The sequence below is a fragment of the Opisthocomus hoazin genome, chromosome 5, assembly GCF_030867145.1.
Source record: "Opisthocomus hoazin isolate bOpiHoa1 chromosome 5, bOpiHoa1.hap1, whole genome shotgun sequence".
In the NCBI taxonomy this organism is placed as follows: Eukaryota; Metazoa; Chordata; class Aves; order Opisthocomiformes; family Opisthocomidae; genus Opisthocomus; species Opisthocomus hoazin.
Window position 1 is genome coordinate 65,685,476 of NC_134418.1, and position 14,424 is coordinate 65,699,899.

Genomic DNA, 14,424 nt, shown 5'->3' on the forward strand with positions numbered 1-14,424 from the left:
CTTGAATTGGTAATCTCAGGTAACACTTGTGTGCTTCTACCACAGCTAGTTGTACCAGTAAAACAGAGTCACATCTCTATACATCGCTGCTCTAGCAATACAAAAGCCGTGTGTAGAAACAGGCTGTCAGACATAAAACTGTCATCTTTTCATCTGCTGCAAAGATTTTTCTGCTGTTAATGAATGTATCGATAAGAAGTACAGTCACTCATCACATCACAAAAATTTCAGCTGGAAGAGAGTTGTGTGCTTATGAGTTGACTGATTTTGGTTCTGGTTTTCAAGAAAGGAAACACCAAAATAGCCGTATTAAAACATCTACATACAAATACTGACTTCCTTGCTTAAATATAAAATCTCTTCTCCGGTGATAGTCCCAATAGGAATGTTGCAAAGTCCTCCTTTGTCTATTGCCTCCCAACAATAGGAAGCGCCAACTTTTATTGACATTAAGGGAAGAAAATAATGTGAAATGCTGTCATCACATGCCATGGTTGCCTGGTCACCGCATGTTTTAGTTTACTGCTGAGTAGGCCAATATTCACTCTACCATTTCAGTCAACACAATCACCAAAAAATCTTGAAGGTATTTTACTGTTATAATTTAATTGACATATATGACATTGCTGCAGTTAAATTTGACTAAATCAGTTCCTACTGTTCATGAAAAACTGGTTGCCTACCTGAGCCAACATACTTTCCAGGGTGGTAGAGAAAACAAAGAAAAATGCTCTGAAATTAACTGAAATTAATACTTGCATATGGTTGCTGTTTTCTACTGTAAGAACACTAGCTAACAAAGTAGTACGGCATTTCTAAAATTCAGAATCACTGAGGATTCACATGTTTGAGACTATAATTCTCAAGCTTTACATAATAAGTAATAAGACACCATCTACTTATTTATTCCCTCCAGATTGCTTGGCTATCAAAATGTCATGGATCTTGGGTACAGAGGCACGTATGGAGTGCTGTCCTATAAATCCCTGACCACCCCCTCTCTTCTGTTTTTGCCAAAAGTTGCAAAAACCTGTTAATTTCCTTTTACCTTTAGAGGTGAGTAACGTTCCTTTGAGTAACAATTTTAAAAGGAGATGTAGTTTTATAGATCTGAAAAGTATCCAGAACCACACAGAACAGTAACACACAGAAAAATCAGAAATAGTGTAGTATTTATTAAAATTTTCAAATGCAGATGTATTTTGAAAAGCATACTTAATTCTACATATTACTTGTCTTAAGAATGACTCTGAGGATGCTTTCGATTGCATCAAATATATGTTCCAATTTTTTTTTCTCTTTTGGCCTTGTTTGGCAGTTATTTACACACTTCAAACCTCATATTTTCAGTTCACACTTCTAGAAGCAACTTTAAGTTACTTAAAGTGACCTCACTGACTTCATTCCAAAGCACATAATTACTATCTAACTGTAGGCTAAAGTAGAAAAGCTTGCAGGAAAAAGCACATAGTTGTCCGAACTAGTATCTGAAGTATTAAAGCCAATGACAGCCTTAGTAATGTGCCTTTTGTAGAAAAGGTTCCTGCTTTTAAATATGGTGCAGGCTAAAGCAATATTTTTCCTCTTCCTCCAATAGATACCACCCCAGAGATAAAAATCCAGCGTCCTGAAGGTTTACCTGGACAATGTAAAAAAACTCTCAAGCTCAAACTGTGTACAGAGGCTGAAATGCCTAACATTCACATAGCGTACCGCTTCCTTATTGACTGCTACCATTTCGGGTCCGAGGAGCCTGCATTTCCCCGTGAACAAACACCTGGAACAGCAGCAAGCTTCTACAGAGATTTCACCTTCTCTTTTTGACTATAAATGTGATCAAAATCCAAGTGAAAAGAAATATTTGGGCCCCTAAATAATTTTGAAAGCTATAGCGTTCAAATATAAAGTGTCTGACCTAAAAAAATAGTTTCAGTGAGTGCATTTTAGCTTGGCTTCTCAGAATGAACTAGAAAGCTAGGAAAAAGTAATATATTCTCTAAAGATATGGGATTTAGATGGGTTGTATGTTTTTTAAAGCAAGTTCCACAATTCACCTTCAAAGTCCAGGTTAAATTAGTAAATCCTTCCTGTTGTTTTCATGAGGAAGTACGACAGCACTCTAATTTACTTTCTTCATCATCAGCTAATGATGTTATTTCACAGCTCCTGATTTTCTAAGCCTCATCTTGCAAAGAGTACGCTTCTTGTAGAGCGAACCCTTGTTTCACCAAGGTTTGCGGCTTACTTACACGAGTCTTTCTCACTCAGATCGACACTTTCACACTCAGAATTCTCTTAGAAGGAAACAGTCTCCTTATCTGGATCCCGGGCCGATGAGGTCCACATGGAGTCAAATCTTCAAGAATATACAAATATACTATATGGATAATATAAAAGTTTTCCTAACCTTGCCTTTAGCAGGAGAAGCTGTTGCAACGAAAACCACGGGTTTTAAATCAAGAGAATACTGTAGGAAAATTATCCATAGGGCTCTGTGGGATTTATATGAACTCCAAATAAGCCTAGTCAAAATAAAAAGTACTTTTCATGAGCTTGTTCTGAAGTATTTAAGCAAGCAAAACATGTTGATTTATTTGACACAGCTTCTGAATTTAAAAGACTTTGCATCTGTATTTCAACAAAATAAATAGTTAACAGAGATAATACAGAGGGGTACCTCTTCCACAGAATCCGTAAACCTCTGTGTGGGACTTCATTTACTGGAATTTCAGCAGAAATTTCTTACTTCATCAGAACATCCTTTGGATGGAATTCACATCACTTAGTGCATAATAAGAAACCAGAAGTTCGTGGTGGTTTTTTTGTCAGAGTTCTAGTGAAACATCCACACAGTTTAGCCATAGGCACTTTCTCACTCTGCCCCCCCCCCCCCCGTATTTTCACTGTCTTCCAACAATTTGATACATTTTCTGAAATGCTTTTAGAAATGGATAAACTGTCCTCCACCAGAAAGAACAGTAAACAATGCTTTAGCCAAACTGTTTATTGAAAACTGAGGATTCAAGTAAGCAAGAGATTGTTTCTCAGGGTTTTATAGGCACCATAACAGATTATTTATTAGACATTGCCTAAAGGGCTTCCATAAAGTATTTTATTCTTCCTTTAAAATAGAATAATCTTTATCTCTAACTTTTGAAAAAAAAAAAAATTGGTAGATATGGAAAATATTTAAAACAGGTTTTGAAAACAGTCACAAACAGTGTGTCTTAAACAAATGGAGACTTTTGGCTCTGCTATGATTACACTGCTCGAACCCCATACTGAAGATGTGTAAATGTACTGTGATTTACCCAACTTCACACCGCACTCATGCAAACAGCACCCTCGTTAATGGCACCTATAACAGTGAACCACATTGGTGCACTGAATCCTACAGCAAGGCCTTCAAGTACAGTAAATAAAATGAGTTCAGTAAGGTTTTGAGTGCAGATACCGCATAATTATTTTTTTTTCTGCATTTACTGTAGAAATACATGGAGTTGCACAGAAGGACCTACATCAAGTCCAAATACCAAAAAGGCTGAAAGGGAAAGAGTGACCTTCCTTTTTGACCTCTTCAAAGACCAAGTAAAAGTTTGTTTTCCTTTTGACTCTCAGATAAATGATTATGCCATTCATGTGTATCCACACGTCCAGCTTTCAGAAGACAAAACACATCCAAAGCTGCTAACTTTCTGCTGTTCATCATCTGCTGCAAGAATAAAATACAGACAGAATTCTTGAACAAGGACAGAAAAATGTTACTCAATTTTTTGTTGAAGTATGAAAAGCACTAAGCTGATAAATATTTACCGTTCCACTGTCACCACCACCAAAGGCACCAGTGAAATCATTGATGCAAAGAAGCACTAGTCTCTTCCCGAAGAAAGAATTCCAAGCGGGCATCTGTTCATCCTAAATGCACCGACTTGCTCAAAGAATTGCTTTTGCCTCCACTGTATTTACTACAGTTATCATTTTAAAGGCTCAACTTATTTCCTCTCTCCACCCCAAATTTTCTGTTCTTTCCTCCCGATTTTGTGGAAAACTCCAGTTCACAGCCCTTTTCCATAATTTCAAACTTCTTTCATTATGTAGATCTAGGCATCTGAGCAAGACACACTAGAGAACATTACAGCAACACTTGTTATTAAACTGCCTATTTTTGCTTACTTACTTAATTCCCTTTTTTCAATTACATACTTTTCTAAAACATTTATTCACACGCTACATGTTGAATAAATTTCTCCAGGTCAGCTAAGGAATCGTGAAAGGACTCATCCGTGTCTTGACTTCTGATAAACTTTCGAAGGGTCTCTAAAGCGCTCAAAGCCTCATTTTTTGATGGTAGAGGGTGTTCAGCTCCCTGAAATTCATCACCTTCACCCTCATCTTCATCGCCAACAAATGTCCCAGCTTTATCAGATGCGCTTTCTTTGGCACGCATCCTTTCATTATTTGTGGGCATTTCGCAAGTTACCAAGCCATCATCTAGAGCTGCATATTCCTCCAGAGATAAACCTTCTGGAAACTCCACTCCAGCCGCTTGTGCATGTGCAATCAAATCAAAATCACCTTCAACCTCTGTGTCGCTACCATTTGCCTTGGTTTCTAATTCGAATTCTGCCTCATTATAACTTTTTACAATAGTCTCTGGTGTCACTTTCCTCCAGCACAGGTGCAACATCTCAATTGCATCAAGAAGAGTCAGCATAAACTCTTTATTACTTTCTACGCAGTCAACAAATCTCTTGACAAGACAGCACCTGTATTGAACCTTCAGACTTCTGACAGCCCCTTGTTTTGTAGCTATCCATGAAGAAGAGCCTGGAGGAGAGAACACTAATTTGACAGACTTCAGGTTCTTTACTTCTGTGTGAGCTGGGAGAGACTCGACGAGAGTAACTACCTGTCGCTGCTGTGCTTGAAATCTGTCGTCAAGTTTATGCATCCACCGTTCAAACACTTCTGGAGTCATCCACGCCCTATCATTTGCTTCGTAATCCACAGGCAGCGACTTCACAGCTTTGAAGGAGTGTGGACTTTTGTTTTTTCCTATAACAAGCAAAGGAAGTTTCTCGGAGCCATCCACATTTGTACCCAGCACCACGGTTATTCTCTCTTTGCTTAGTTTACCTACAGAACAAGTTTCCCCTTTAAAAGCAAATGTGCTGTGCGGCAACATCTGATACAGCAATCCAGTCTCCTGTATATAAAACACGTTTTTTGGCTGATAATCATTTAAGTAAGAAGGAAGAATGTTTTGGTACCAGAGAGTCGGAGCACCCACTGCAGCAGCACCAGCCGCCGCTTCTACAGGCTGAGCTCTGAAAACTAAGCCGTACCTCGCCTTGAAACGATCGAGCCAGCCGTTGCTGCATTTGAAACCAGTGTGTCCCAGCTTCTGGGCAAAATCGTTGGCCCTGAGGCGCAGCGCGGGGCCGTTCACCGGCGCGTTCAGGCACTGCGCAATGCGGCACCACTTCACCAACGCCTCTTCCAGGTCGGCGTAAAAAGCAGTCCTCAGCCTTTTCCTCTTGGGATCGAACCGCAACGACTCGAAAGCCTCCAAAACTTTCTCCTTATTCTTCATGATTGAGGACAGGGAATTCTTCTTGATGCCATACTTGGCCGCGATGTCCGCCTTCTTCCCGCCGCTCTCCACAGCGCTTATGATGTCAATTTTTTCCTCAATAGAGATGCTCTTCTTCCTCCTCACCGCGGGCAGCGGGCTCCCCGCAGCCCCGGCCATGGCGCCCAGGCCCGGGCCGGGCTGGCTCCCGCTCGCGCCGCCGGCCGCTTTTCAAGCCCGCGCTCTGACCTCAGGGGCGCGGCGCTCGGCAGAGGCGGGCCCGGGGCCGGGGCCTGCGGGCAGGACAACGGCCGCCACCGCCGCTCCCACTCGCGTCCCCCCCGGCCCTTCGCCGCCTCGGGGCGGCCCCTCGGCCTGCCCCCCGCCCCGGCGCCGGGCCGCCCTCCCGGAGGCCTCCGCCGGGCGGCGGCACAACACCGGCGGCGGCGGCGGCCCCGGTTGCTATGGCGACGGCTCGGCGGGGGCAGCGACCATAGACACGCGCGCCGCAGCCTAGAGAGGCCGCCGCCCGCCGCGCCTCCCCGGCCAGGCCGCCGTCAGCCGCCTTTCCGGCCAAGCGCTTCCGGCTCCCGCTGGCACCGGAGAAGGAAGAAAATAAAGCTGGAGAGGGGGCTTCCTCCTTCCCCCCCTTCCTCTCTCCGTCCCATCCTCCCTCCCCCTCAGCGCGGCGCCCCCGGGGCGGCAGCAGCGCCGCCGGCAGGTGAGGGCCGGCCCGTTGGGCCCCGGGGTCGCGTCGGGCCAGGCCGGGCCGGGCCGGGCCGCATCTCCCCTCCCGCTCGGTCCCGTCGTACGCGGCGCGGCGAGGGAGCGGCCCCCGCCTCCCCGGCAGGCGGCGGGCGAGGCCGCGGCCCCGAGCGGGGCCCAGCCGGGGGGCTCGGGGGTGGGGTGCGGGCTGGGGGTTGCTCATCTGCTCGCCTCTCTGCGGGGTGCACGGCGGGGTCCCCGTGCCGGGGTGGTGGGCACCTTGGTGGAAGTTGGGTTTCACGCGGGAGAAGGGGAGCCTGTTTGCTGACGGAGAAAGAAAACTCCAGATGCTGTGTGAATTTCATGCCCCTGGGACTTACTCCACACCCTGACAATTACTGTTTTAAATGTTCCAGTTTATCTTTTGCAGCTGGCTTACTCTGCTTAAAACATGGAAACACTGTGGTGGTGTGTGGCAAGCAGGTGTTGCATCTGGTGTTGTTTACAAACTATTAGCAATTCTTCTCACTTTGCTTATAGTACATCTCTGATCTATCGTTTTTGACTGAATCCACCTCCGTAGCCTTTCGACATATGCTTGGTGGAACTGGTGGCAAGGAGTTAGCCCTTGCAGTCGGTGTCTTTGTTATCTAAGTGTTGATTCTCTGGAAGAGATAACAGAAGGGTTCTTTTGCAGGGCTGGAGGTGAATGTCATTTGATCAGTGCAACTACGAAACCGAACAGCTGCCTGAATCATGTATAGGTTTATATATGTGTATGTACACACACAGAATTAAACTGTAAGGAGTAAGCAGTACAGAAGAACATTAGATTGGAAAGAGTGGAAGCTCAGGCAATATCTTGATCAGCTGCTTCTTTCTATTTTGGTAGAAGCTGAAAACAAAATGGGAGCCCATGCCTTAGCTAGTCTGGAGGCGAGCAGAGCGTTAAAGCACTTGGGGGCAGGTTGACCTAGAGTGAGGAGTGTGGAAGTTAGTGGCAGCTCAGTTCTCCAGTCCTTATCTCCATCATGTCTTGTAACTTTCAAGTGTAATTAGATCTTGCAAGTGGAGCAGCCAGGGAATTCAAAAGCATAAAGAGGAAACTTTTGTGTGATTGCTGCAGAAAGTGTTTAATGCCGTTCTTTAAACTCTTTTGAAAAAGCAGTTGATCTCGATCTGGACAAGAATTAGTGGTAATGTTCTTAGTTAGAAACTGGAATCAAGAAAATATGTGTTAAATCATTATTTTCCACCAGCACTTGCATTTTCTGCAGTGTTACAAAAACTTTTATTGCTTATCTGTCCAGTGAAGTAATAAGACAACAGCAAAAGTGTATAGTAAACTTTATTTGGGCAGAAAATATCTTGCTTTTACTGTCTTGGCAATTAGTTGAAGAGGGAAAACTTCAGTGAAGGAGCCAATGCATCCTGCTGAGAAAAGCATATGTCATTGCTGAGAATCCCAGTTCTCATTTCTGAGACCATAAGTCATTTACTTATGTAATGTAACTATGTTAAGAGCAAACCCCTTATTCAAAATGAATTTATTGTTGATGATGTTTAGTTCATATTTGCATGAATAAGCAAATATGAATGTCTTTCGTGTGAAGAGTCCATAACCGTGCTCTTATGACCACTAATTATAATCAGTTAAATGTCTCTGAAGTCTTCATCCTAGAGGAATCTTAGTGTGTTGTTTAGAAGTTTCTACTCTCCTTTGCTTTTTACTTTCCCAGCTGAAGAAATGATATATAAATCCCTAGGACCTAAAATCTGTGCAGTTTTATTTATTTGAGCAGAACCTAAAATGACTATTTGTAATTTCATGTGCATTGAAGGTGGCTTTGCTATCAGGGGGACGATACTCAGTCTATTCTGTCTCATCTGCTCTACTCTGGTACAGTATTTGGGTTTGCAGAATTTGGTCTAGTGGGAAAAAATTAAAATCCAGAGGGGCAGGCATGATGAGGTCAGGATTTCGGGCTTGAATTCATGTCAGAATACAGATCAGGCATGTTTTTTCGAAGTAGAACGTCTCTGAGTTGTGATTGCAGCTGATGGTAGTGAATGTCCTGGTGCACTGAACAGTCACGTAGCATGTTCTGAAGTCAGGACTGTTCTAGTGAAAAAATAGTCAATAATGCAGAAGTTGTACTGTACAGAAGATTAGCAAGCTCTTATACAGAATGGCTCTTCCTCTGACACCTGCAAGAGAAAACCAGGAACTGCTGAGGTACAAAAGTCTCTATGCATTTCTGGAGTGGAACCTTAAATATACGTAATATATGTAGCTAGGTGCTACGTTTGCCACTATTTCACATGGATGTCTTAACTTCAGAATCTTTGTAAACATGTAGAAAGTTCTCTTTCCGATGTTATTGAAGCAAGTATCAGGGAATTCTGCAGTTAAACTAGAAGGTACAGTTAAACTTTTTACAAAAGCCAGCTTTAATCTACAGTTTTCCCCTTCTCGTGTTTTAAAGTTGGTCAGTGTGATCCTGCAGAGCTATGTTGAAAATGTTGATACTGCTTGCAGGAAATGAATACTATGCAAAAAAAAATTGGGGGCAGAGGGGAAGTTTATAACAAATGTTTATAACAAAACTTAATTTGCATTTTAAAAAATTACTTATTTGTCTTTATGCTTCTACATGGGTTTGTGAGATGGTTCACACCTCTAGATTAGGTTATTAAGAGTTCTTAGGGCTATCAAGAAAGTACTTTTGCTGCTTATAGCGTGTAGTATTTTTAAACAGCGTTACCAGGGTGTGTAAGTTTGTATGTGGGGTACAAATATAACTCCAGGATAACTAATGCAGTAAAACTGAGGTACAGATTGTCTTAACCAGGACTGCACTACAGGATGAATTTAGCTTTTTGTTTAACCAGCAGAGCAAAGAAATCGCACTTACTCTTCAGGTCCATAGTGCAATTTTTTTATCTACTGAGAAATAAGCTGTTAAGCACGGAGTTTATTTTCCACCCAAGAAGAGTTTGGACAGGACTGTATGGGAAAGCAGCACCTCTGCTGTATGGTCCTTCATATTCAAAAGAATTATAGAAAATTAAGAAAGATATATAAAAAAGTTGTACTTAATTACTTTGAAAGGAATTTTGTATTGATTGGAGAAGAAAATCCAACTTCGTTCAGTGATAGCTTTGAATGAATTGTTTTGCTAGAGAAAATGTCTTACTTTATGTGTTTGGTTTTCCAAAGTATAGTAGTAGATTATCCAGTGTAATATGATCCAGATGGTTCAGTTTGTCAGCCTTTGTGTTCTTATTTCCCTTGTCATGTGAGTGGCTTACCTTAGTAATTATTTGCTTTAATTAAAATGTTTATAGCTTGGGAAATTGAAGTACAATATAAATAGTGATTTCTGTGTAATTTTTCTTAATCTGGTATGTGGCTGAACATGTGTAACATGGTGCAAGACTTAGTGAACTGATCTTGTGTGATTATACTCAATACTGACAGGCTTTGTTTAATTTTTAATGACTGGTTGTCTCCTTCTCTCAAACAGCTGAGTGAATTGCAGTGTCACCTGTAGTCACCAGCTATTTGAAATCAAATTTAGGTACTTTTTTTATTTAAGCTATGTTAGGTACATAACTTACCTTTAATGATCCCTCTACTCACAGAGTTGATTTCTTTGCACATGTGCTCAGTGTTATGGACTTTCTTTGCCTCTAGAGGTGAGACTTCTTTGAGAATAAAATGAAAGGGATTCTGTTTCTTGTCGGGCATAACAGACTGAACAGCTTATTGGTTCCAGTGGCTTAGCATCAATAGAAACTTGCAATATTTGGATAAATCATGTGTCTTAACAAAAGCGTGATCTTTGCAGTGGCAGGATACAGTCAGCATATTGTTGCATGTGACAGTAAACATCAGATGAAGAACCTTGTTTGACTTCCCAGGTTGTATCTTGCAAGCTTAGCCGTCTGTACAGGGAAGGTTGCTTTGGCAGTGGGAGCTTATGCTAAACTCTGTGCCCTGTCTTGCTTAGATTTTGGAGAGCTAAAGACCTGGTCATCATCGAAAGAGGGAGGTTTCTTTCTGCTTAGCAGAGCTTGTAAAATAAATGTTTTCTGAAAGCCTGCTTTGGTTTCTGTAAGGTGCAGCATCCGGCTCCTTTCAAGTCAATTAATGCATGCTAAACCTATTTTATTTTCAGGTATGTCAGAACACAGCAATGAATCCACAACACTTGATGAATCTCATCCAGCTGCAGAAGAGGTCCAGTCTGACTCTGAGGTGACTGGGTGACAGTTATATTAGCGTAAAATCAACCAATCCCAGCAACAGTTTCAGACGGCCAAAAACTCTGATACCCGTAGCACAGTGAAGTTAGTATGGGGATGTGAGTTCATGCGCATTATCTTCAGTGGGTGGGTTTGGTTTTGAGAACAATCCAATTAATTTGTAACAAAGTATTACTTCAACCAGTAGTCTTTTGCTGTGCTCCAGTATTTGTTTTGTGAGTTTACTAGATTCATGCAGGCTAGAGCCTGAAATTTGTAGGTGCTGCGGGAAGAAAGGGTTGGTACTGAAAAGGCAGCAGTCTTTGTGTAACCTCACTGTAACAAGACAGTTCTATCTGCCACTGGAGTGGTGAATCTTTTTTTAGTGGGAACAGATATAGCTTGCACCTTCATTGTGGAGAAGTCTGTGATTTTTTTTTTTTCTTGTAAATAATGAACAAATTCTTAAGGTTCTTGATAATACTTAGCTGATCAGATGTGATTGGGAGGCTGTTTCAGGAAAGCAGAGAGTAAACATTTCCCTGGCTGCTCTAGAGTGAGAATGAAAAAAGGTGATACTGACTTTATCACTATTAGGATTTCAGTACCAGTGAATTGTTTTTAAACTTTTTATAAAAACAGAATAGTGATTCCATAGATATTTAGTGTATTTCCAAATCTGATATTTGGAAACAGAGGTGTGCTAAGAAAAAAAGTTAATGAAGGATTAATATGTTTTTCTATATATAATATGCAGCCCAAAAGTCATGATTTTCCGTAGCACTTATTTCATTCATGCGTAATACAGCAATGCAAATTTAGGAACTTCTTGATATTTAATTTAGACTCTTCCTACATACGATAGATTTTCTTCTGACGATGCAGTTTCTTTATGTACTTAGTTTAAATCAGCTGTGCGCTGCACTTTCCAAAGGGACACTTTGTTCAGCAATCATACTCCCTGTTTGAACAGAAATACTGTTGTGACTTGGTGGTTCAGTTATGTCTCAGATCAGTACGCTTACCAAGATTGTGGGAGGTTGCAGGAACATGCATCCAGAGGTAAAGAGAAATGGCCACTGGTTTTGGCGGTAGTCACAGTTAAAGTATTTTGAAATACTGCACTGCTGAAGTAAGCTGGTGCTGTGGCCGAGAGCAGTGCTTCATTCTTAGTAGTGTTTTATTGTGTTATTACTACCCGCTCTGTTTTGTAGGTTGTTGGAGCTGTGTGATGAACTGTTTTGGCGAACCCATTTGAGTGGAAAAATTACCCATCCCCTGTCTGGGCGTAGGTCACCTTCTTTTAACCTGCGGTGTTTCCACAGCCTTGTTTGGTCTACAAATACATTGTTCTGGCCCAGGGAAGAGGTGGTGGAATGGGGGAAGCTGATGGGGGGAAGAGGTAAAGGTAAAAGGGGCGAGTGGGAAAGCGAAAGGACTACTTGTTCTTGGCAACAGTGCTACCTTAGACTGTTGACTAAAATGCAGGTGGTGATTTCTTGTTACGGCTGAGCCAAATTAGCAGTTTATCCCACTTCCCTTTTTCAGCTGCTCACTTCATATCTTTGGTGCTTGTCTGACCTCATTGCAAACTGATTCGACTCACTGAAACTGCAGAAAATTAACCCAGTGAAAAAGTCTAGTGAGTTGAGTCTGTTTATTGTGCAGTCAGGCGAGCGGCAGGCGTGTGTTGTGGTTGGAGGATGGGACACTGTGGCTCGGAGCAGGGACTGGGAAAGGGGAGTAATGAAACATCCTCCTTTCAGCAAGGGAAGATGGTGGCTTAGTTCGGGCATAACATAAAACTGAAGTTAGCAGGTAATTTTTTGCTTCTCTGGAGTTGATGTGTAGGTTTGCCTCGGGTAAAACCACCTAAAAAAACCCCTGTGAATTGCTTCTAGTTCTTTATTTAGAGTTCATAAGGTGTCCAGAGAAGCTGATGGTTTTTTGTTTTCTAATGAATATATATGTTTATTAGAGACATGTATGCATATGCATGAGCGTGTATATCTCTCAATAAATACATACACTTACATCAATGTACAATATTACCAAAATGATTTGAGATTTTTGATGAAAAGCACCCAAGCCAAGTATTTGTTTTGCCTTTAATTTGGAGATGCAATTTTGTTTGTGATCCCTGCCAAACAAAGTGTATCCCCTGACGGTACAGGACTTCCCCTTGGCACTGTGTTTTCTGACAACTCGCAGAAAGAACAGAAATAGCTGTGTTAGCCTATGCTAGTGTTTCAGTGTTGAACAGGTAGCTGTGACAGGCCAGGCATTTTGAAAAATACCTCACTTTACTGTGTCAAGTGGAAGTATGGTTCCTGGCAGTCTTGGAGTTTAAGTAGATGAGAGATGGAGAGCAAGATAAAGAAGCTTGAGCTATTGGACAGATTTCCTAGATCAAAATCTAATATGGCCGGTAATTAGAACATTTGATCTAATGGTGTTGCATAGCAGCTCCCTGCAAGGAGCAGGGAGTTGGACTTAATGATGCTTATGGGTCCCGTCCAGCTCAAGAGATGCCCTATTCTACGAAATGAAACTAATCACTGTTCTAAAAGAACTCATAAAATAAACATAGACCTTTTGGTGTGCTTCAATATTTTCGTTTACTTAAAGGCTATGAGTTCTGAGTTTGTTCTGTTGTATGAAGAATGGCCTAAAACCCAACTGTTCTGTGTTCTAGTTGTGGGTGAAGGCTGGACTTGATGGAGGCCTTGGTACTCTAGGTCAGTGTGAATCTATGGCATGCGAGCTGTTCCTTCCCAGTGCTGAAAGAATGCACTTACTGGATCCTAAATGAGAGAGACTGATGGGGTAAGTTAGTGTGCTATAAAGTCACTTTTTCTTGATTTTATAGCACGCTGACTTTGTCTTAAAGGGTTTGAAATCTGCTCTCTGTGTACTTAGAATATTTTCAAAAGCTGTGCCTAAATGTTCAGCTTCTCACTTCAAGGAAGTGTTTCATAAAGCTATCTTTGAAAGAGTAGCTTTCAATTCAGTTTTGCTAAGTTAGTAGTAGAGAAAGTCTTGATCCGCAAAAGGGGAAAATGTACCACCTCAGATGGTATTTTATAGATATACATCCATGGTTTGTGGTTCATATGTGTGGTTCTTAGAGTGGCTTGTCCTTGGCCGCCGCCTTTCTATTCTCTGCATGGGTAAAAAGCAGCATTTACTCAGAACTTGACAGACTTCAGTCTCCTTGCTTTTTTTTCTTGTTGTATGTGATGGTGGTGGTTTATGCTGCAATTGAATAAGCTTATTACACTTTCAGAAATGTGAATCAGATTTTCTAGATACCAAGTAGAGTTTGAGTAGTGAGCTCTGCTTCAAAAGACCAACAGAGGTGAAGTCTCAGTAATTTACAGTGTTTGGAAGAAGTTATGGTAACATAGCTTTGAAAGCGATTTGGAGTTAGAGGAGTGTGTCTGTTGGAGCCCACAGACAGTGACTAGTTAGGGAAAAAAAAAAAGCTTGGGAGGCTTCAAAGCTTACTAAGAAAGTTAAGCTTACTAATGTAAATGAAGTGGTGATAGGTGAAAGTGGGGGAAATATTAGCAATGAGGTATGACAGGAGATGTTTGTTGCCAATTAAGAATGATGCAGGTGATCCTGAGTAGGTACCAGTAAAATCTTTGTTATATGGATATCCTGTGGAAGCTTCACATGTGGTTGGAGAAGCTGCTGGTACTTCAGCCTGATCTCAGGCTGGGCCTCCTCCTGACCCTTTGACTGAAAAGAACTGGTTCAGTTTGATGTTTTAAGAGCTTTAAGGGAATAAAGCATCTGTTCTCAGGTACGTGTTGATGGTGTACCATGTCTTGCCAGTCTTGCACAGGTGCACGGGCTGGTTTGAAGTCTTCAGACAACTTTTATGTGAGTAATTG

The 14,424-nt window shown here is 41.8% G+C and overlaps 2 protein-coding genes across 6 annotated transcripts in view; one reads left to right on the forward strand and one right to left on the reverse strand.

The window, feature by feature from the left end:
* Positions 1-2,865: 2,865 nt before the first annotated feature.
* On the reverse strand, positions 2,866-5,830 carry TIGD4 (tigger transposable element derived 4). Its single transcript, XM_075420129.1, has 2 exons — positions 4,178-5,830; positions 2,866-3,712 (listed from the first exon to the last, which is right to left on the reverse strand). The coding sequence occupies exon 1, from the start codon at positions 5,750-5,752 to the stop codon at positions 4,217-4,219; it is 1,536 nt and encodes a 511-aa protein (XP_075276244.1). The 5' UTR covers positions 5,753-5,830; the 3' UTR covers positions 2,866-3,712; positions 4,178-4,216.
* A 285-nt stretch (positions 5,831-6,115) lies between these two features.
* The window catches only part of ARFIP1 (ARF interacting protein 1), a 45,062-nt gene continuing 36,753 nt past the window's right edge, over positions 6,116-14,424 (forward strand). For 3 of the 5 annotated variants that reach the window (XM_075421566.1, XM_075421567.1, XM_075421569.1), the window contains exon 1: positions 10,431-10,538. In XM_075421566.1, the coding sequence (XP_075277681.1) occupies positions 10,431-10,538 (108 nt within the window). Of the gene's footprint in view, positions 6,294-10,430; positions 10,539-14,424 lie in introns of those variants that run through there. The other 2 variants (XM_075421568.1, XM_075421570.1) reach the window with 2 other exon arrangements.